The sequence below is a fragment of the Pteropus vampyrus genome, unplaced genomic scaffold (genome assembly GCF_000151845.1).
Source record: "Pteropus vampyrus isolate Shadow unplaced genomic scaffold, Pvam_2.0 Scaffold32, whole genome shotgun sequence".
NCBI classification, from domain to species: domain Eukaryota; kingdom Metazoa; phylum Chordata; class Mammalia; order Chiroptera; family Pteropodidae; genus Pteropus; species Pteropus vampyrus.
The window spans coordinates 3,339,187-3,356,836 of record NW_011888813.1 but is presented as its reverse complement, the minus strand read 5'-3'; the positions used below and the strand labels follow the sequence as shown (position 1 = coordinate 3,356,836).

At 35.4% G+C, this 17,650-nt stretch overlaps 1 protein-coding gene and 1 pseudogene across 9 annotated transcripts in view; one reads left to right on the top strand and one right to left on the bottom strand.

The window, feature by feature from the left end:
• CEP128 (centrosomal protein 128) overlaps positions 1–17,650 on the top strand; it is a 357,353-nt gene that overhangs the window by 308,974 nt on the left and 30,729 nt on the right. For all 9 annotated transcript variants that reach the window (XM_023528829.1, XM_023528828.1, XM_023528831.1 and 6 more), the window contains 2 exons: positions 5,480–5,557; positions 9,043–9,156. In XM_023528829.1, the coding sequence (XP_023384597.1) occupies positions 5,480–5,557; positions 9,043–9,156 (192 nt within the window). The remainder of the gene's footprint in view (positions 1–5,479; positions 5,558–9,042; positions 9,157–17,650) is intronic.
• LOC111737958 lies at positions 3,128–3,246 on the bottom strand (annotated as a pseudogene).

Genomic DNA, 17,650 nt, shown 5'->3' with positions numbered 1-17,650 from the left:
TTTGATTCTTACAATAATTCTACGCTCAGGGGTATTATCATTTCTATTTATAGATAAGGAAGCTGAGCCCCACTGCAGGGGTTTCTGAGAACTTCTCTAGGGACACATAGCCAGTAGGTGGGACACATAGCCAGTAGGTGACTTAGGATTTCAGCTCAGACTAATTGGCTCAATAGCCCGTGCTTTTAACTGTTAGGGGATATAGTAGTAGTGACCAAACCAAGTCTCGCTGGAGGAATGTCAGTGACCTAATTTAAGCAATGCGTAGAGAACATTCTAGGCAGATGGACTTTCGTGTGCAAAGTCATACTGGCATAGAAGCCTTGAGGAGAGAACAAAAGTGTGAAATAACATTTATGGTAATAGAACCAGAAGCTAATTAGCAAGCAGTATTTAGATGAGAGGAAAACTATAAAATCTTTAAAAAATTTTTTTTTTAGGACTCATTAAAGTTTTTTAATAAAGCAAATTCGTTGTATGCTTTTGGAAGTTATGTTCTAAAAACACAAAATGACAAATATTTGGGGTTGGTAATTTGATGGGCAAATACCTAAAAAGACAACAATGTCTTTCTTCCTGTTTCTCTTATGCAATCATTAGCTTTGCTTTCTGCCATTGAAGAATGAAGGTTTTCCCACCCCATCCATGTTCTTGGGTAAATATTAACCCTTAGAATCCCATATATGGTTTCTCTTTATTTTACTTGTTATAAAACCACTTTTCACCCTCTTTCCAATCTCTTAAGCTTAAAAATCAGACCCAAGCCTATTATGGAAAGAAGTTAAAGCTACAGTGGACTAAAACTAGAGCCAGCAGGGCTCTTAAGAGATTTTTAGATCCTACTTTCCCATTTTCCTGGTTTGGAAACAAGTACGTGGATTGAATGGTTTTCCCAGGTTCATACAACTGGTTATGGCAAAGCTGAGATATAACTTTGTATCTCCTGATTTCTTATCAGTGATCTTTTTCCCTGTCTTGCTGCCTATTCTCAAACAGAAGGCTGTCACAAGTAAAAAAAATTATCTAATTAATTTAAATAATCTAATGTTATTAGAGAAATCATTTTGTGGACAGTTAGAACATTTTTAGGAGTTTGTGGTCAGGATGCATGCTCTTGAGATGGAAGAGTATTTGGGGTAAATCGAGTGCTTTTGGTATGGCACCATTGGCCTTCAGTACATTCTCCCAATAGATTTCTCACGGAGTTCCACCTGAACGGTACCCCTGAGGTGGGCCTCAGAGTCTCTACTGCTCAGCAGGTCTCCAGCCTGGGAGTGAGACACCTTTCTCACCTTCTTACAGTACTTCCCAACTCTAGTTCTTCTCTCGTTTGAGGATGAGTGGCAAGGAATCTGCAAACGGTATCACAAGGTTCCTTTTGGGTGTAAATGAGAGCATGTCATTACTCTGCTCAACTCCCCTACCCCCCACCCCAAAGACCTATCTCATTTAAAATTAAATACAAAAACTGTACTGTGATCTGAAAGGCTCTTGAAGATCTTGCCCCAGGCATCTTTGGCCTCATCTTATACTCTCCCTCAGCTCACTTCAACAGCAGTGTCCCATATAAGGTAGGCATTCAGTGAATGTTTGCAGATTGAATAAATGAATGAAAACCTTATCTTCATTGAATAAGATTTATTCGTTCATTCAAGAAGCAATAGCTCTTCCATGGAGGCACTGGGTAGAGTGCTGAGGGAAAGTGGTGAGAAAAGACTGACTTTTCCTACCCTCGTGATGCTTACCACCCAGTGTCAATACAAACAGTAATCAAATAATCACTTAAACATAACGTTCGTACTCTGATAAGTGTGGCAAAGGAAGGACTTATGGTGCGGTGGGAGAGCTTATTTGACAGAATCAGCAATGGCATAAGCAGCTTCCTTGAAGAAGTGATAAAGGGGTTAGTAAAAGTTAACCGGTTCAGTTAAGATTTGTACATATCACTAGATGTGAATTTTACATTTTAAAAAATAAATATTCAAGTAGAGTTAATAATATGCATGCTGAAGTCTTTAGGGAAAAGTGTACTGTCGTATGCAATTTACTTTGGAATGCAGCCAAAAAATAAGTTGGGCTGATGAATAGATGTAGGGATGGATAGATGGATTAATATGTGACAAAGCAAATATAACAAAATGTTAATTGTACAATCTAGGTGGTAGGTATGTGAGTGGTCTCTTTTTCTTTCAGATTTTCTGTGTGCTTGAAAATACTCATAGAGGATAAGAGGGAGGGGGAAGGGGGAGGGGGAAGGTAGACAGGGTAAAAGGAATCAAATATGTGGTGCAGAAAGAAATCTAACTATGGGAGGTGAACACAGTGTAAATGTATATATATGTATATGCCTTACCGTTAAGGTGTACAGCTGAAACTTATTGGATTTCGTTAACTAATGTCACCATAAAAAAATTAATTAATTAATTAAAAAAAGAAAATTGTCATATGTTGGGTGGGAGGGCAGGGTTAACCAGACAAGGAGATTGGAGGGAACATTCTCCATTGAGAGCACAGTATGTACGAAAGTAATTGATGCACTTGCGCTACTTTTATGTTTGAATGATGTCTGCAGAGCAGTAAATGTATTTCTACATATCGGACATAGTTATCATTGTTTTGCCTTGTTTCTGCTTCGTACTCTGCTGGCTAATTTTTATTAGCCACAGTTTTAGCTTGTCACTGACCTCCCCTTCTGTATCTGAGAGTTACTGAAGTTGATAGCACCTCATGGAATCAGTGTTTGGAAAGTACTTGACAGTTTTCAGTGCACTTTCACATTCACCCTCTGACTTGATAATCACAGCTATCTGTAGGTGTGGGATAATAAAGACCATCATTACTTATTCTCATTTTTTTTACGTACACCTAAGCGACATTACTGGAACTGTGCATATCCACAAACCTGGTGTGGTGACTCCCAGTTCAAGATACCTTCCTCCTTACCACCATTCTTTACTGGCCAGCTGGAAACATGTGTAGGACCAGTAAATCCAGACGCATAGTTTCTTTACCTGCCACCTTAGCAGAAATTGCTAAACTTGGTCTCTTCCAGGAAACCCTAGCTTATACTGTTTTCCCATTTTCTTTCCTCTGTGAGTACGTTTTATTTTTTAATTTTTTTTTTAAATGCCTAAAGCACCTGGTCTTTCTAGGTGGTCTCCCATCCAAGTACTAACCAGGCCTGACCATTTTTTGCTTCCAAGATCAGACGGGATCGGGCTTGTTCAGGGTGGCATGGCCATAGACTTTTAATTTTAAGAAATCAAGTGATTTCACAGAAATTAGATTGTGGCTCTCAAGACCTTCCTCTTTGTAGACTAGTCGTAGAGGTCTAATTTATTGTTCAGCATATAGAGAATACTAAACCAGTCCTCATTTGTCTTTGTATATTATTTTTCTTTGTGTTAGGGAGTGGCAAGAAAGATAGTTAAAGAGGGAATCTCAATGATCTCATGGAGAAGAGAGAGGTTTCTTTATTCCCTCTGTCTTCCTTTCTCCTTCAATTCATTCTTGCTATTATTGGAAAAAATCCCCAAGTTAAGCTACCAATAAGGTCATGCATGGGTCGACTATAACTTAAAACCTGGTTATGTCTAAAAATAAGAAAGTAATAATCAGGAATGGCAGATTCTATAGATTTCATGTAGTGCTTTGCTTAAAAAAATTATTGTGAATGAGAGTTGGAAGATACCTAGAAAGCCTCTTTATCCAAGTTTTCCAATGAAGATAAGCTATCTGTTCTCAAATTTTATAAATTTGAAAGGAGATCTTCTACCACTTTTGACTAGAATGGTGTTATATAAAGAAAAATAGAATTTGTTGACAAAAATTGTTCTGCATTTTAGCTCAAATATAGTCACTGATGTCATATTGCCACATTAATGGATGTTTATATTTAATGAGCCTTATGCACCCTCTCACCCCAAAATACACATAAACACTTCTAAGTCGGTGTCTGATCTTTAGACCTCTCTTAAAAAGTGTGCAATCTAGAAATAGAGGATTCTTCTGATATTCTAAGAAATCCACTCAACTTTAAGCACTGGGGCCCTTTGAAGGATGTACAGCAAAGGAATGACTTTGCCAGCCTGTTTTCTGCTACTGTTCAGTCTGGTTCCAGCGAGTGTCTTATACAGTTTGGATGAAAAGAGGGCCCTATGAAGCCAATACAGCTGTGCTGGATAGAGTCACCACAAGCAAAAAGTCAGACAGTCTATCCTTTTTATGATCTCACCCTTCCTCTCCTTGAAACTTGTTTACTCAGGTCCTTTTACCATCTTTCAGCCATTTGTCAAGAAAGTTTTGCAGTGGATCTCTTTCCAAATGAAATAGAATTGCATTTTTGAACCTAAATAAACTGCTTCATAGCCTTATTTATTTAATATCTGTATAGTGCCAAAATGTACACACTTATTTTAAAATAAAAATATAGACAGTATCTTCTTTAATGTTATTGTCTAGACCTTAAAACATAGTTTCAATAACACTATAAGAACATGGTAGTGCTTTTATGTTAATAAGAAAATAAACACGTGCATTTTTACAAAAAGTATACTCACTAAAATATACCTATGGTTAAATCTATTTCTAAGTTTTCTCTGCAGGAAACAGGAATCTATGAATTGCAGTGAAACCCCTTTCTAATTCCTAATTGCTGTTACTTATGTTGTCGTAATATATTATCGATTTCTCTGTAGTCTGAAACAAAGGGACAACTGAAGAAAAATTTACTATGGACCAGTACAAACTGCTCAACTCCATACAGTTTGGTGTGTGTTGAAGATTTGGGAATAGTAAAATTGCCAGCTTACTCCTTGCCCTTTTCAGCAGATATCCAAACACATCTGTAGGTGCAAAAGCCACAAGGGTTAATAAACAGGATTTCTGAATTTCACTGTTGCTTCTACCACCTGATCTTGCCGTTATTCTAGAGAAAATAAATGTAACAGCAAATATTTAATTTCAGAGATTTCTCCCAAGTCTTTTGAAAACATCTTCTCTTTTCCTTTTTAACTGAAATAATTGTTGAGAACTCTTTTCTTCTTTATAATGGCAACATGTAAGGATCTCTAATACACTTCATAGATAAGTAACTGCAAATTCATCTATTTTTCAGTATTACCGTGTGGTTTATTTCTGATGTTCACTGAGGCAGATTTGCAAATTAATATTCATGTGAAATGCTCTATAGATAAAGTTTCATAGCATAACAGTTGAGAGCAATTATCCAGAAAGAATTTTAATATCTGAGTCAGTCTTGCAAATGCACCTCATATACTTTATAAAAAGGAAATTATTCTTCTGATTTGAAAAGATATATTTATCTTAGAAATAACTATTATATTTGTTCTTATTTGATTCTCTAAATCTACAGCTTGAACTGCTTATACCAGTGGTACAACTGATTTTTAGTAGCTGAGTTCTGAAAGTATTAATAAATTTTTTATAATGTTTGGTTTACTTATGTTTTCTTTTCCAGAGTACCCGAGTGGCCTTGGACCATCTGGAGTCTGTGCCTGAGAAACTGAGCCTACTAGAAGATTTCAAAGACCTCAGAGTGAGAAAGATTTGGCTTGCCTCTTTCAGTATTTTTATCTTGACATCCTCCTGATGTGCAAAGAAAATTGTAGGCAGAGAGGAAAGGCCAAAAAACATTGGGGACTTTTAACACTCTATCTTATCAGAGTTGATTGACATTTGTGAAGTCAGGATCGAAAATAATGGAATTTATATATTAGCACAATATAGGAAAATAGAGACTTTTACCCTACTTCTGGGAGTTTATTTGGCCCCCTAAAGCTTTAACTATAATTTAGAAATATCTAAGAATTAGAAGAGGTTACACATTACATTGACAGTCGATAATTATTTTGATAAACAATTTTAATTTATGAATTATCTTCTTTTTTTAATTATAAATTCCCAGAGTGCTGTTTGTTTTAGAGATATGATAGTGCACAGGGCATCCCTGTACTATGATATATAAATTGAAGTCCACATAGAGTTTTGGATTTTATATCCCCTGCCATTTGTTGATAGAAATCTAACTGCAAAGCATTTGATTAACAACCCAATTAATTACATATGTGGATTTACCTGTTGTAATTTTTTAAAGCTCCTCATAGAGGAGAGATGCAAAACAAATAAGCTGCCACCCAGTCCTGCCAGATAAGGTCCAGGCCAGAGAACCTCTTCGCATATCATCTTAGGGATGTTTAAGTAATGCACAGTTTTACTGGTTTATAATTTCTTGACCCTGTATGACTGAAGCTAACAATAGTGAGAGTTCTTTTGAAAAACATTTAACCTCTTTTTTCACATTGGCTTAAAATATGACATATTATATTTAGATTCTGTTATAATCTAACATTATTTGAGGATATAATGAGTAAGAAATACAGCCTGATTATGCCGTGTTGATTTATTGGAGGCACTGATATGATGAGGGTCTCAAGGTCTACACTATCTTAAAATTACCTTTCATTAAGCATATTTTGGTAGTTCAGTATCTAAACATTTTTGATGGGATTCAGAAATCTAGACTATTGCAAATAGAACAAAAACCAAGAGTTTCTAGTATATTTTACTAAAGTTTTGATTCTTTCTTGTGACTCGATTATATACTTGCAGTCTAAATCCCTATCAAAGAATTATGAAACCAGTGTCCAAGAAGATGTGGTTTCTCCTCTCCCTTATATTACCCAATGCGGATAGCAGGCAATATGTTACACCCATATCCTTTCCACCTTTTTCTGTGTAATTAACTGAAGTCATCTAAGTGAATGTAGAGCAGGCAAGAGAAAGTACTGGAAACAGGTGGCATTTGTCACTGAGAAACAGATGCCGCCGGCCTTATACTAGCATAAAATATAAAGTTTAACCTTTAGCAACAGCTCGCTTTCCCCGCCAGTGGTCTATATTGAACAGAATATTCATAGATGCAATTTGAAAGTTCTGTTCTCCATTATTACCAAAAGGTTTTTTTATTATTATTTCCTTCATATGGGCTAATGATTATTTACAACTCTAGCATGTATATATATATATATATATATGAAGATGCCTTAGCGAAATCGTTAGGGAAAATATTTTTCAAAAGTTAGAATTGTACTTTCCAGTATTAGTCCCTAAAATGGATACGTTTAGCTTTAAAATGGAAAGGAGTTCATTAGCAAGTATTATGCACTGCTGTGTGGCAGGCATAGTAAGTACTTTACATTTTTTTAAATCTTCAGAGGTATCCTATGGATGGGCACTCTTTCCCCCCATCTTACAGCTGAGGAAACTGAAGCTTGGAGTATGTAAATTAGTTGGTACGGGGATCCAAATCTGTGTGTCAACAATGAAGCCTATCTGCCTCTAACTTGAAACCCTTTCTGTATGTACTCTAAAGCCATCTATACAATTAAAAAGAGCTCATTTAATCAATTTAGTAAAAACAGCTAGCCATAGCGTTAAATAAAAACACATAAAGCCTTTAGATCATTAGATGTAGATTATATTTGTTAAACCCCTAAAACTTTATGACACTCAGTGTGCTGTGACCAAGAATCCAAAGACCTAAGTTCTGGTCCAAGTTCATACGCCAGACAAAATCACTTACTATCTCTGGAGATATTTCCTCATCCATAAAATGAGGGACTTGAGCAGTATTATCTCTGTGGTTCACGCTCAACACTGGCATCACTAGCTGTTGTCTTGATAATGCTACAGCCTATGACTCTAAGCGCAAATATGAACCTCATCCTATTTAAATAGTCTTGACTTTATTCTTCTTTAAACATATCATAGTCTCTCTCTCTCTCTTTCCCCTTCTCCCCCTCCCTTCTTCCCTCTTTCCCTCTCTTCTTCCTTCCCTCCCTCCCCCACCTCTCTCTCTCTTCTTTTTTAACCTCGTTTAGAAAGAAATGTTTCAGTTCTTCAATCCCATATATAAACATCACATATTTGTTATGGTAGAAAGGGAATAGCATTGGGTTCCAAGCCCAATGCACTACAAATTGCCTAAACTTAGGCAATTCATTCTTAACTTCCCTTGGCTTATAGTTTTCAAATATATATGTATTTATATATTATATACATTATATATATTTAATAACTTTGGAATTCTAATACTTCTTCTAATTTGAACCTTCAAGTTTCTTGGGCCCAAAGAACTAAAATAAATCCCATAGATGATTTTTCTTACATACAAAAATCAGTCATCCTCATTTTATTCTAATTTCTCTCTAGTTCATAATAGAAATGCCTAAATAAATGGCTATAGTGACTCTTTGCTATGTTCTATACTCTTCCTCCAAAATGAAGGAAAAGGAAGGAAGGAAGGAAGGAAGGAAGGAGAGGGAGAGAGGGAGGAAGAAAAGGGAGGGAGGGAGAAAGAAGGAGAGAGAAGAAAGGATGGAGGAAGGAAAGGAGAGGAGGGAAGAGAAGGAGGAAGGGAAGGAGACAGGGAGGAAAGAAGACTGGCCCTGAAAATTTTTGCTTTCTTAATTTCTTTATTACCTGAATCTTTTTTATACTTTTCAGGTCAGCTGAGATATCCTTAAGTTTAAAAATCTATGTGATATAATAATTCAAAAGTAAAATGTTATTTAAGAATTAGTGAAGAGAATGGGCTCTAGCTTTAAAGGTAATAAACTTTTTTTTTTTCCTGAACAAAGAGACTATTTTAATGCCAAATACTACTACAAGGGACAGTATACATATCTAAAACTGGTATGATGTCGTTAAGACCATCTTTGGACAACTTACTGTTCCTTGAACCTTTTCCCCTTCAACAAAAGGGTGTCAGTCATTTCAGACTGGCATAGGGACTAGTTGTAAAAAAGAATGTAAATAACCAGTGTGGAACCCTATTTTAATTTTATGGTAGCATCCAAAGTGACCATTTTCTTCTTTATCCTTAGGGACCTACGATTCCCCTAAATATCTCTTTCAGCTCCTATAGTTACGTATTATCTACATACCAATACTTTCTTATTCTGATTTCAAGTACCGATTTTTTTTCATCAACCAGTTTAAGACACTTTGTTGTTTTTCTAGGATTCTCACAGTTTCTCCGAGAGAATTGATGGGAGATATTCCAAATACAGAGTTTCTGGAGAGTGTCTTCAGCAGCGCCGAGGTGACTTCAAGTCCAGAATCAAAAACTTCAAAGTAATGTCCTTTACATATGCTTTCAGTCTTTGAACATCATCCATTTCTGTGGCTATACCCTTCTGCCTAGCCCCTGCAGGGTTCATATAACAGTGCTTGTGAAAGAAAACAATATTCTTTGATATATGAAATAGATTTCCAATTTTGTGGGAGAAGAGAAGAGAAATCCAAAGATAGTGCCTCTGACTTTTTACCTAGGAACTAAACTTTAAGTTTATGCTCTTGTTGGTTCATATGTTGCTTGTCCATGGGAACTAATGTTGCTTAAAATATCTTGAGCCAGAAAACCCCTGGTCTCTTGGGTGGTTAAAGGCTTATTGTGAATGTTTGCCTTCCTCTATGTGTAAGTCAAGCTACTCTTGGTGCTGAAGTCCCTAGTAGGTAAAGTGACATATAGTACTTTGTAAACTATAGTCTTGCCATTTAGAGTCATTCTTTTCCTGAGGATATGAACTCCATAATATTACTTCAGCTTATGGTTCATTAAGATGGAACTAACATGGGACAATGGGGAGGATTTGACTATATTGACAAAAAGCCCACCATTCCCTAGAGTCTCCCCATGATTCACTTGGGTGTGAATGCTTTTAAAATCCATTTGACCATGAACAGTTTTAGCCTAGAGTAGGGTTTCTCAACCTTGGCATTTACATTTGGGCCAGATAATTCTTTGTTGTTGAGGCTATCCTATGCATTGTAGGATGTTTAGCAGCCTTCCTAGAATCTACTCACTCGATACCAGTAGCATCCCCATCCCAAGTTGTGGCATCAGTAAATGTCCCCAGACACTGCCAGATGTCCCCTTGAGAGCACATTTGACCCACATTGAGAACACTGACCTAGAGAGAATCCATCTATATTTGAATGTACACTCTAAGTCAATTTAGGGGGAAAAAAAGCTAAAGTCTCTTCTGACTTTTTTATATTCTTACAAACTTCAGTATGTATGAATATTTATTACACTGTATATATTCACTTATTACAGCCAAATATATTATTTCTAAGAAGTTTCTCCCTCCTCTGAATGTAATTGGACAAAATGCTCAGTGGATATCAAGATAGTTAGTGTTTGTTTTCCTAAGTCCTCTCTAGTATGAGCATTCCACTTCCCCATCCCAAACAAAAGCTTAACACAGTTATGTCACATAATTGGTACTCTTATTGTGAAGAGGGCATCCTGTGGCTTTTTGCTTTTTTTTACTTTTGTTTTTCATAGGTTGCTATTATGGATTATAGAAGGGACCTTGTTGTTTTGTATAGCAGATTTTAAGTTTGCTAAATCATCCTCCATCATTCTTATCAGGTCCATATACTCAAGCCTTTCTCCACCACTTACATGGGTGCTGCTAACCTTAAACAGAAATACAAGGTTTAGACAACAATAGCTAATAATAACTGGTCATTTTTGAGCCAGTCACATGAAATTGCTCTTTTTGTAGGTGTTGCAGGCTTCATATTCATTATCCCATTTAATCTTCCCAGCAGCCCTATCACGTCGGCACCGTATTTTTTTCTCTTTTACCATTGAAGAAAGCAAAGTTATAGAGCAATTAAATGGTTGAATCAGGATTAAAATCTAAATCTACCTGGACATGACCACTGGGCTTTTACAGTGTAAATTTCGACCTTATATGCCTTACTTTTTCTAGAAGTCACCAAATGTAGGACTATATTTTTAGTATGTAAAAGTCTGTTGTCTCCAAAAATGCATAAACACATTATATGCCTCCTAGTTCAACAGAGGTGTAGATGCAAATAAAACATTTAAAACATTTCTCAATACAGCAAGATTTGATATCAGGTGAATTGGTGCTATCTAGTGGCACCCAAATTGATATAAATCAGTGCAATTTCCATAACAGCATATGGCAAAGCTATGAATGTTTAACATGCTCAGCAAGTAATCTCATTGGAGTTCTCTTTAAAATTACATTTGTAGTTAAAGAGGAAATCAGATCTGGTTTGTAAGTGAGGCCAACACTTAGCAAAATGAGAAATAAGTTTTGCAGATAGGTAGTGCAAGTAAAGGAAAGGGCCACAAAGTACATTTTAAGATGACATTGTTCCACGTGAATACTACTCAAACATTTAAAAATATTGATCCATTTCAGCGATGCATACATAGACTATCACCATATGTGACGTGTGTCTTGCCTGGAATAACGCAGTTATCTAACACAAAGCTCATGAGAATATCATATATTTTGTAGTCATTAGAGAGGAAAATGTGGGAGCACATTTTTGCCAGTTGTAGATATAAATGGTTGTTTGCTTCTATGCTTTTTATGAAGATAATTTATTTAAAAAGACTGAGAGAGGAGGCAGTTTCAGAGGAAGCTCGTGAGCTCAGATGGGCAGTGACAAAGTTGTTAACCATGTCTTGGTTTCATGGATAATCGGAAAAACTACTTCTGGTTAATTATTGGCATCCTGAAGAAAATGCTTCAAATAAGAGGCATTGGGATTCTTTCTATCAAGAGAGGAGGTGCCCCACTTTCATTAGGTGTTATTTCAAGGTATTAACTTCCCACATGTTTTGCTAGAACAGAGTTCAAAGAAAAGGCACATTACAGGGACTTGAATTCATTGGTTCTACTGAAAACTATGATTCTAGGAAACCAGTTACTGTAGGATTTAGTTTAATTCAACAAACATATACTGTGCAGCTACCATATTACAAAGCACCGTACCTGTTAGAGGTGGAGATGTGGAACATGTAAAGAAGCAGAAGGCATGGTCTTCTAGGAGGGAATAGTTATCAATTTGTCTTAATTTCTATGGATTAGAGCAGGAGTCAGCAGACCACTATCCATGGGCCAATTCTTGCCGGCCAACTACATTTATAAATAAAATTTTATTGGAATATAGCCACACTCATTTATTTCCATATTGTATATGGCTGCTTTCGTACTCAGCAATATAGTTAAGTAGTTGCAACAGAAACTGTATGGTTCAAAAGCCTACTAAATTTACTCTTTGGCCCTCTATGGAAAAAATTTGCTAACTCCAGGTCTAGAGAGAGAAGAAATTACCAGTCTTGTCTTCCTTCCTTTGCACATATGTAAAATAGTTCCTTTTTATTTACCAATCAAATCGATACTGCTCAAACAGTATTTTCTTTGGAAAGTCATAGTACTTATTCATTCATTCAACAAACATTCATTGAGTGTCAGCTATGTGCCAGGAGTTTACTAGCTGCATGGGACTCGTGTCATTGAACAAAATAGATCCCTGCCTTTTTGGAGTTTCCATTTGAATTGTAAGATATTTGTGTTTGTTGTTGTTTAAATATAAAATTCTAAGAGAATGGCATAATAAGAAAAAATCACTACCAATCCTTAGGAATTCAAAGCCTCCACATAAACAACTGTCGTGCAAAAGAAAAAAGGATCAATGCTGTTACAGAGGCTTCAACAGACTGCAGTAGGAGTTCAGTGGAAAGAAAGATGTTCCAAAGTCTTTTGAAAAGAGGTTTGTGATGACAGAGTCAAGGGAGTGTTTTATCCACATCTCTTTGGAAGAGAGCCACTGTGAGCATCACAGGTGTGGAACCCCGACTGTATTACTAGTGACAAATAACTAAATAGCAAAACCACATTGGCTCCTCTCGTATTGTTGCTGATGTGGGAAGGCAGCGAGGCATCCGGCAGGAACACACCTCTCTGGTGGAGGGAAGGGTCAGCAGGAAGCGTAGAAATCAGGTTCTCTTTCCATCTAGACTACAGCCGTCTCCGGCCACTTGCCCTCATGGCAATCACCAGAACAAAAGTGATCAGATTTCTAGAAACCTATCGAGATTTTCAGCAGGATCAATGTCCACAATTACTGAGAGCGTAATGTAATATTGTACTAAGCTGACTAAGTTAACTGGACAAAGCCTCATTGAAAAGTTTATATTTAGAATTCATTTCAAAGCTGAATCTGACATATTTTCTCTGTCTCTGTGTGGACAGCAGAAGCGTTTCATGGCCTCTCTTTCATCAGGCCTAATTGGATTTCTGTAGGACATATAGTCTTCTTCGCTGTTTCAAATAGAACGGAATGTTCAAAAGTCAGCCAGTAACACAGCATTGCTAATCTAAATGCACGGAGGAGCATGGTTTTTGTCCAAGAGATCTCCATTTGCTACCTGCACTTTTTGCTCTCTACCCATAGTAAATATATGGTTTTAATTAGCAGTGAAATTTTTAGTAAAATCACAGAAGGCATATTTTGTCCTCATCCTTCTTCCTCCTGAAAGAAAAATCATGATTTTCAATTTCTATTTGAAGAACTAGTATGTAACTTCTTTTTAAAGAAGCAGACGTTCCACAGGATAAGACGAGGTAGATGGGGGAATGTTGATAATGTCTTTCAACACAGTTTATGAAAGCAGAGTTCGCCAAAACCCTTTGTCATATTTGTTCAACGTAAGTGTGGATATGGTATTAAGTACATGCTTTGCTCCTGGAAGCTGTTTCTCCCTTCTTGAATCTCTTCGTGGTCTGTTTGTACTTTGCTCATAGCAATTAGTAGCTGTTAGACTCTGCCTTAAGTCAGTTATTTCTGTATATACGTTAATTCCTTTATAGTAGTAGCTTCTAAAGCATGCTATGCATAACTCCTGATACAAGGCAAGATTATAGGTGATTTTTATTTAATGACTATTAAAATATATCACTAGTGTATTATTCAGGTAATTTTACAAATATTGCTTGGGAATAGTACTAGCAACCATGGAGGGATTTGAGGGAGCTTTGACCCCATAATACCCCAATTATCTCAATTATAACCACCACTCCATCGTTTGATAAGAAATCATATATAGACTGCTATGCAAACATAGCTCCACATTTCCCTTACCCCCAATCAATTTATCATCCTTTAAGCCTCTCCTATATAGAGACTTAGAATGCAAAGCTCATTTGTAAATTAACGTAAAAGAAAATAGGTATAACTATAGGTGAATACTGAAATTTGGGATATGCCATTCTACTAGATTGTAGGACTTTTGAGGGCAGACGCTATCTGCCTCATCTTTGATTCCAGAATACAAATCACACATAACATGTTAAACTGGTGACTAAAATTTTTTTTCTAGCTTCAGCTTTCTAGAATTCTAACAAAAATTCAACTGCTATTTTGTCAGTTAATGCTTACATGACACATACAAAAACTTGTAGGCAATCAAATCATACTGAAATCTGAAAAGATTTTTATTCTTTTGAAGTGATCAAGATGAACTTGCCAGCCATAATATTTAACTAGTTGATTTCATCGTGCTCTTTAAAAGTTAAACAAAAAGTTGCCAAATAAGTTGAGATTTTTCTTTGTTGTAAAATCTGAAAATAGCAATGGATCAAAAGTGCTCATTTAGGAAATGATGTAGGTACTTAGATGAGCACATTAATTTTTTTAACCTGCTGAGCCCTACTCTACCAAACCCAATTCTCTTAACAAGTTACATGTTTTCACCCTTCCTAATAATTTACTCGACAAGAGCATTAAAGAAAGATTGTGAAGAAATCCATCTACAAAAATGCCATTTTTAATCATCTCAAATTCAATATCCTAGATACTAAAAACATAAGAAATACCAAGTACATGACTTATTTGTTTTTCTTTAACTTGTAATAGCATATCCATCCAGTCATTATTTGCTTTAAAATAGTCACTTTGAGAGAACAAACACTAAGCCCAATGAGGCACCATCATTGAAACATCTCTGCATCTTTGCCTTTGTTTCTTAAGTCAGTGGCACATTCTTTTGGGGATCCTTGTTTATGGCAAATTTGTATCCACTCCAAGTAGATTTGGGTTCTGAAAATGGATTAAGGTTATGCAGAGCCAAGTCTGAAGTAGATAAAAACAAAACAAAACAAACAAAAAACTGAGTAGGATCTTTTTCATTAGTGAATTCCTAGGAATGTTAAATTTTATAAAATAAAATATCAATTGGATAAAGGTAAATTTATCAAATGGCCTGATCTTGCACAGTATTTTCATGGGTCTGTTCATCTGTGTATGAGTGTGGCTTTGGGTTTATAGTATTATTGTATACATTTGGATTTCCTGTGGTAAAGATAGCTTGCATAGTTAAAAGTACTGGTCGTTTAGTGGTTCTGTTCAGATAGATTAGAATCATAAAATATTAGTGCTGAAAGGACTTAGAGGTGATCTGGTCTAGTATCTTCATTTTTTTACATGTAGAAACTGTTAATGTGATAGTGGCAGTCTCCTATTTCCCATCTTCCACCCTAGCAAACTTTCATTTCTGTCCTTTGGTCAAGAAATGATCATATAAGACCATTTCTGAGTTCCTTAATACAAATGGCACTGTACTAAAGTTTGGACTGTTGGGATGGATAGGTGGAAAGCTAGATAGACACAATGAAAGCCTCATCCTCGTGGATGTTTAAAAGCTAGAATAATAGCCACGCAGATTGAGGTATCGAGGGCAGGCTTTAAATAAACTATCTGCCGAGATTTATCTTTCAAATAGAAATTTCCTGAGGAAGGGATTAAGCTTTTTCAAGCACTGATGGAGAATTGGGAATTAAGAGTAGGGCAGAGATGGAGGGACAGTGCATTGTCAGTTTAGAGACAAATTTTGGAAAACATTTCTGCCACAGATTCAAAAACACATAAGTGTTTTTTCCTTCTCTCTAGGGGAAGGGTTGGATAAATTAAAATAAAAAAAATTAGATGTATCATTTGTCTTATAAACTTTGAACTTATAATATTCCTGAGAGAAAAATACTTGGTGGGCGTCATTAAATATTAATCATTAGAGATCAGTTTAGCAAAGACATTTTAGTCAGGTTGGAACAGCTTTTAAGAAACCAATTACAATGTGGGTTATGAAAGAGAAGTGGAAGAAACCCAGGGAAAATATTAGAAAATGCAAGTGCCTTCACCCAGTGGAATTTTTGCAGGGAATTCTGGCTAACTAGCTTGTTGAGGCTTAAGACAGCAATAAAAATAGGTCCTTGTGCTAAGGGTATAAGAATTGGTAAAAAGCAAAAGCTAGGATTACTAAAATTACAAATAATTTTCCTTTTTAACAATACTTTCTTTTAAACACTTAACTAGTTGATTAAAAGATAGGTAGGAATTGCAAGAAAAGTTCATTTTATGGTCACCTTTTAAAATTTACTTAAAAATTCCACAAATTAAATATCAATATATAATTGGAAGACATGAAGGTATTTTTTTCATTTTCTGATATGTTTGTTGTTCAAAGGATTGTGAAATATATTTCTTTTAGGGTGTTCTTTTAGGGTTCGTTTTATTAGTTATACTTCAGGGTGATATGGGGGATTCTGACAGTCTTTTGAAGACATAAAATGTTGGAACTTAAAGATATATCAGTTAAGCCTCCTCATTTTCTATATGTGAGAAAAAGAAATGTGAGTGGTTGAATAAGTCAACAATTTTAAAGGGAAGGGATAACAATTCTAAATTTTATATACCTATTAACAGAGTGTCAAAATACATGAAACAAAAACTGATAAAACTATAAGGAAAAAATAGACAAATCCATAATTATAATTGGAGATTTCAACATTCCTCTCTCAGTAATTAATAAAACAGTAGGCAGAAAATCAGTAAAGATATAGAAGACTTGAACGACACTAGCAGCCAACTAGACTTAACTGACATTTATAGAATACTCCACCCAACAACAGCTGATTACACATATTTTTCAAGAGCACATCAAACATTCTCCAAAATAGACTGCATTCTGGGCGATAAAACAAATTTCAATAAATTTAAGATGATTGAAATTATACAAAGTATGTTATCTAACTACAGTGGAATGAAACTAGAAATCAATAACAGAAAGATAGCTGGAAAACTTTCAAATATTTAAAAACTAAATAACATACTCCTAAATAACCCATGGGTGGGTCAAGGCAGAACTCAAAAGGAAAATTAGAACATATTTTAACTCTGTGAAAATAAAAGTGTGGTTTGTTAGATTTGTGTGATTCAGATAAATAGTGCTTGGAGAGAAATTTGTGACAATAAACGTATATATTACAAAGAAGAAGAGTCTCAAACAGATAATCCAAGTTTCTATCGTAAGAAACTAGAAAACAAAGAGCAAATTAAACCTAAGTTAAGTAAAAGCAAAGAAGTAATAAAGAGCCGAGATCGATGAAATAGAAAGCAGAAAAATGGGGAGATAAATGAAACCAAAACCAGGATATTTGAAAAGATCAATAAAATTTTAAAACCTCTGTTCAGATTGATTAGGAAAAAAAGAGAGAAGATACAAATTGCTGATATTAGGGACAAAAGGCGAATATTACTAGACATTAAAAGGGTAATTAGGAAGTATTGTGAACAACTTTTTCAATAAATTTGATAACTTAGATGAAATGGATATAAATAAACAGTCTTAAAATGTTTCACCCAATAATTCTACTTCTAGGAATCTATACTAAGTTAATAAATTTAAAATATAGACAGAGCTTTATGTACCAATATGTTTATCAAATGATTATAATAG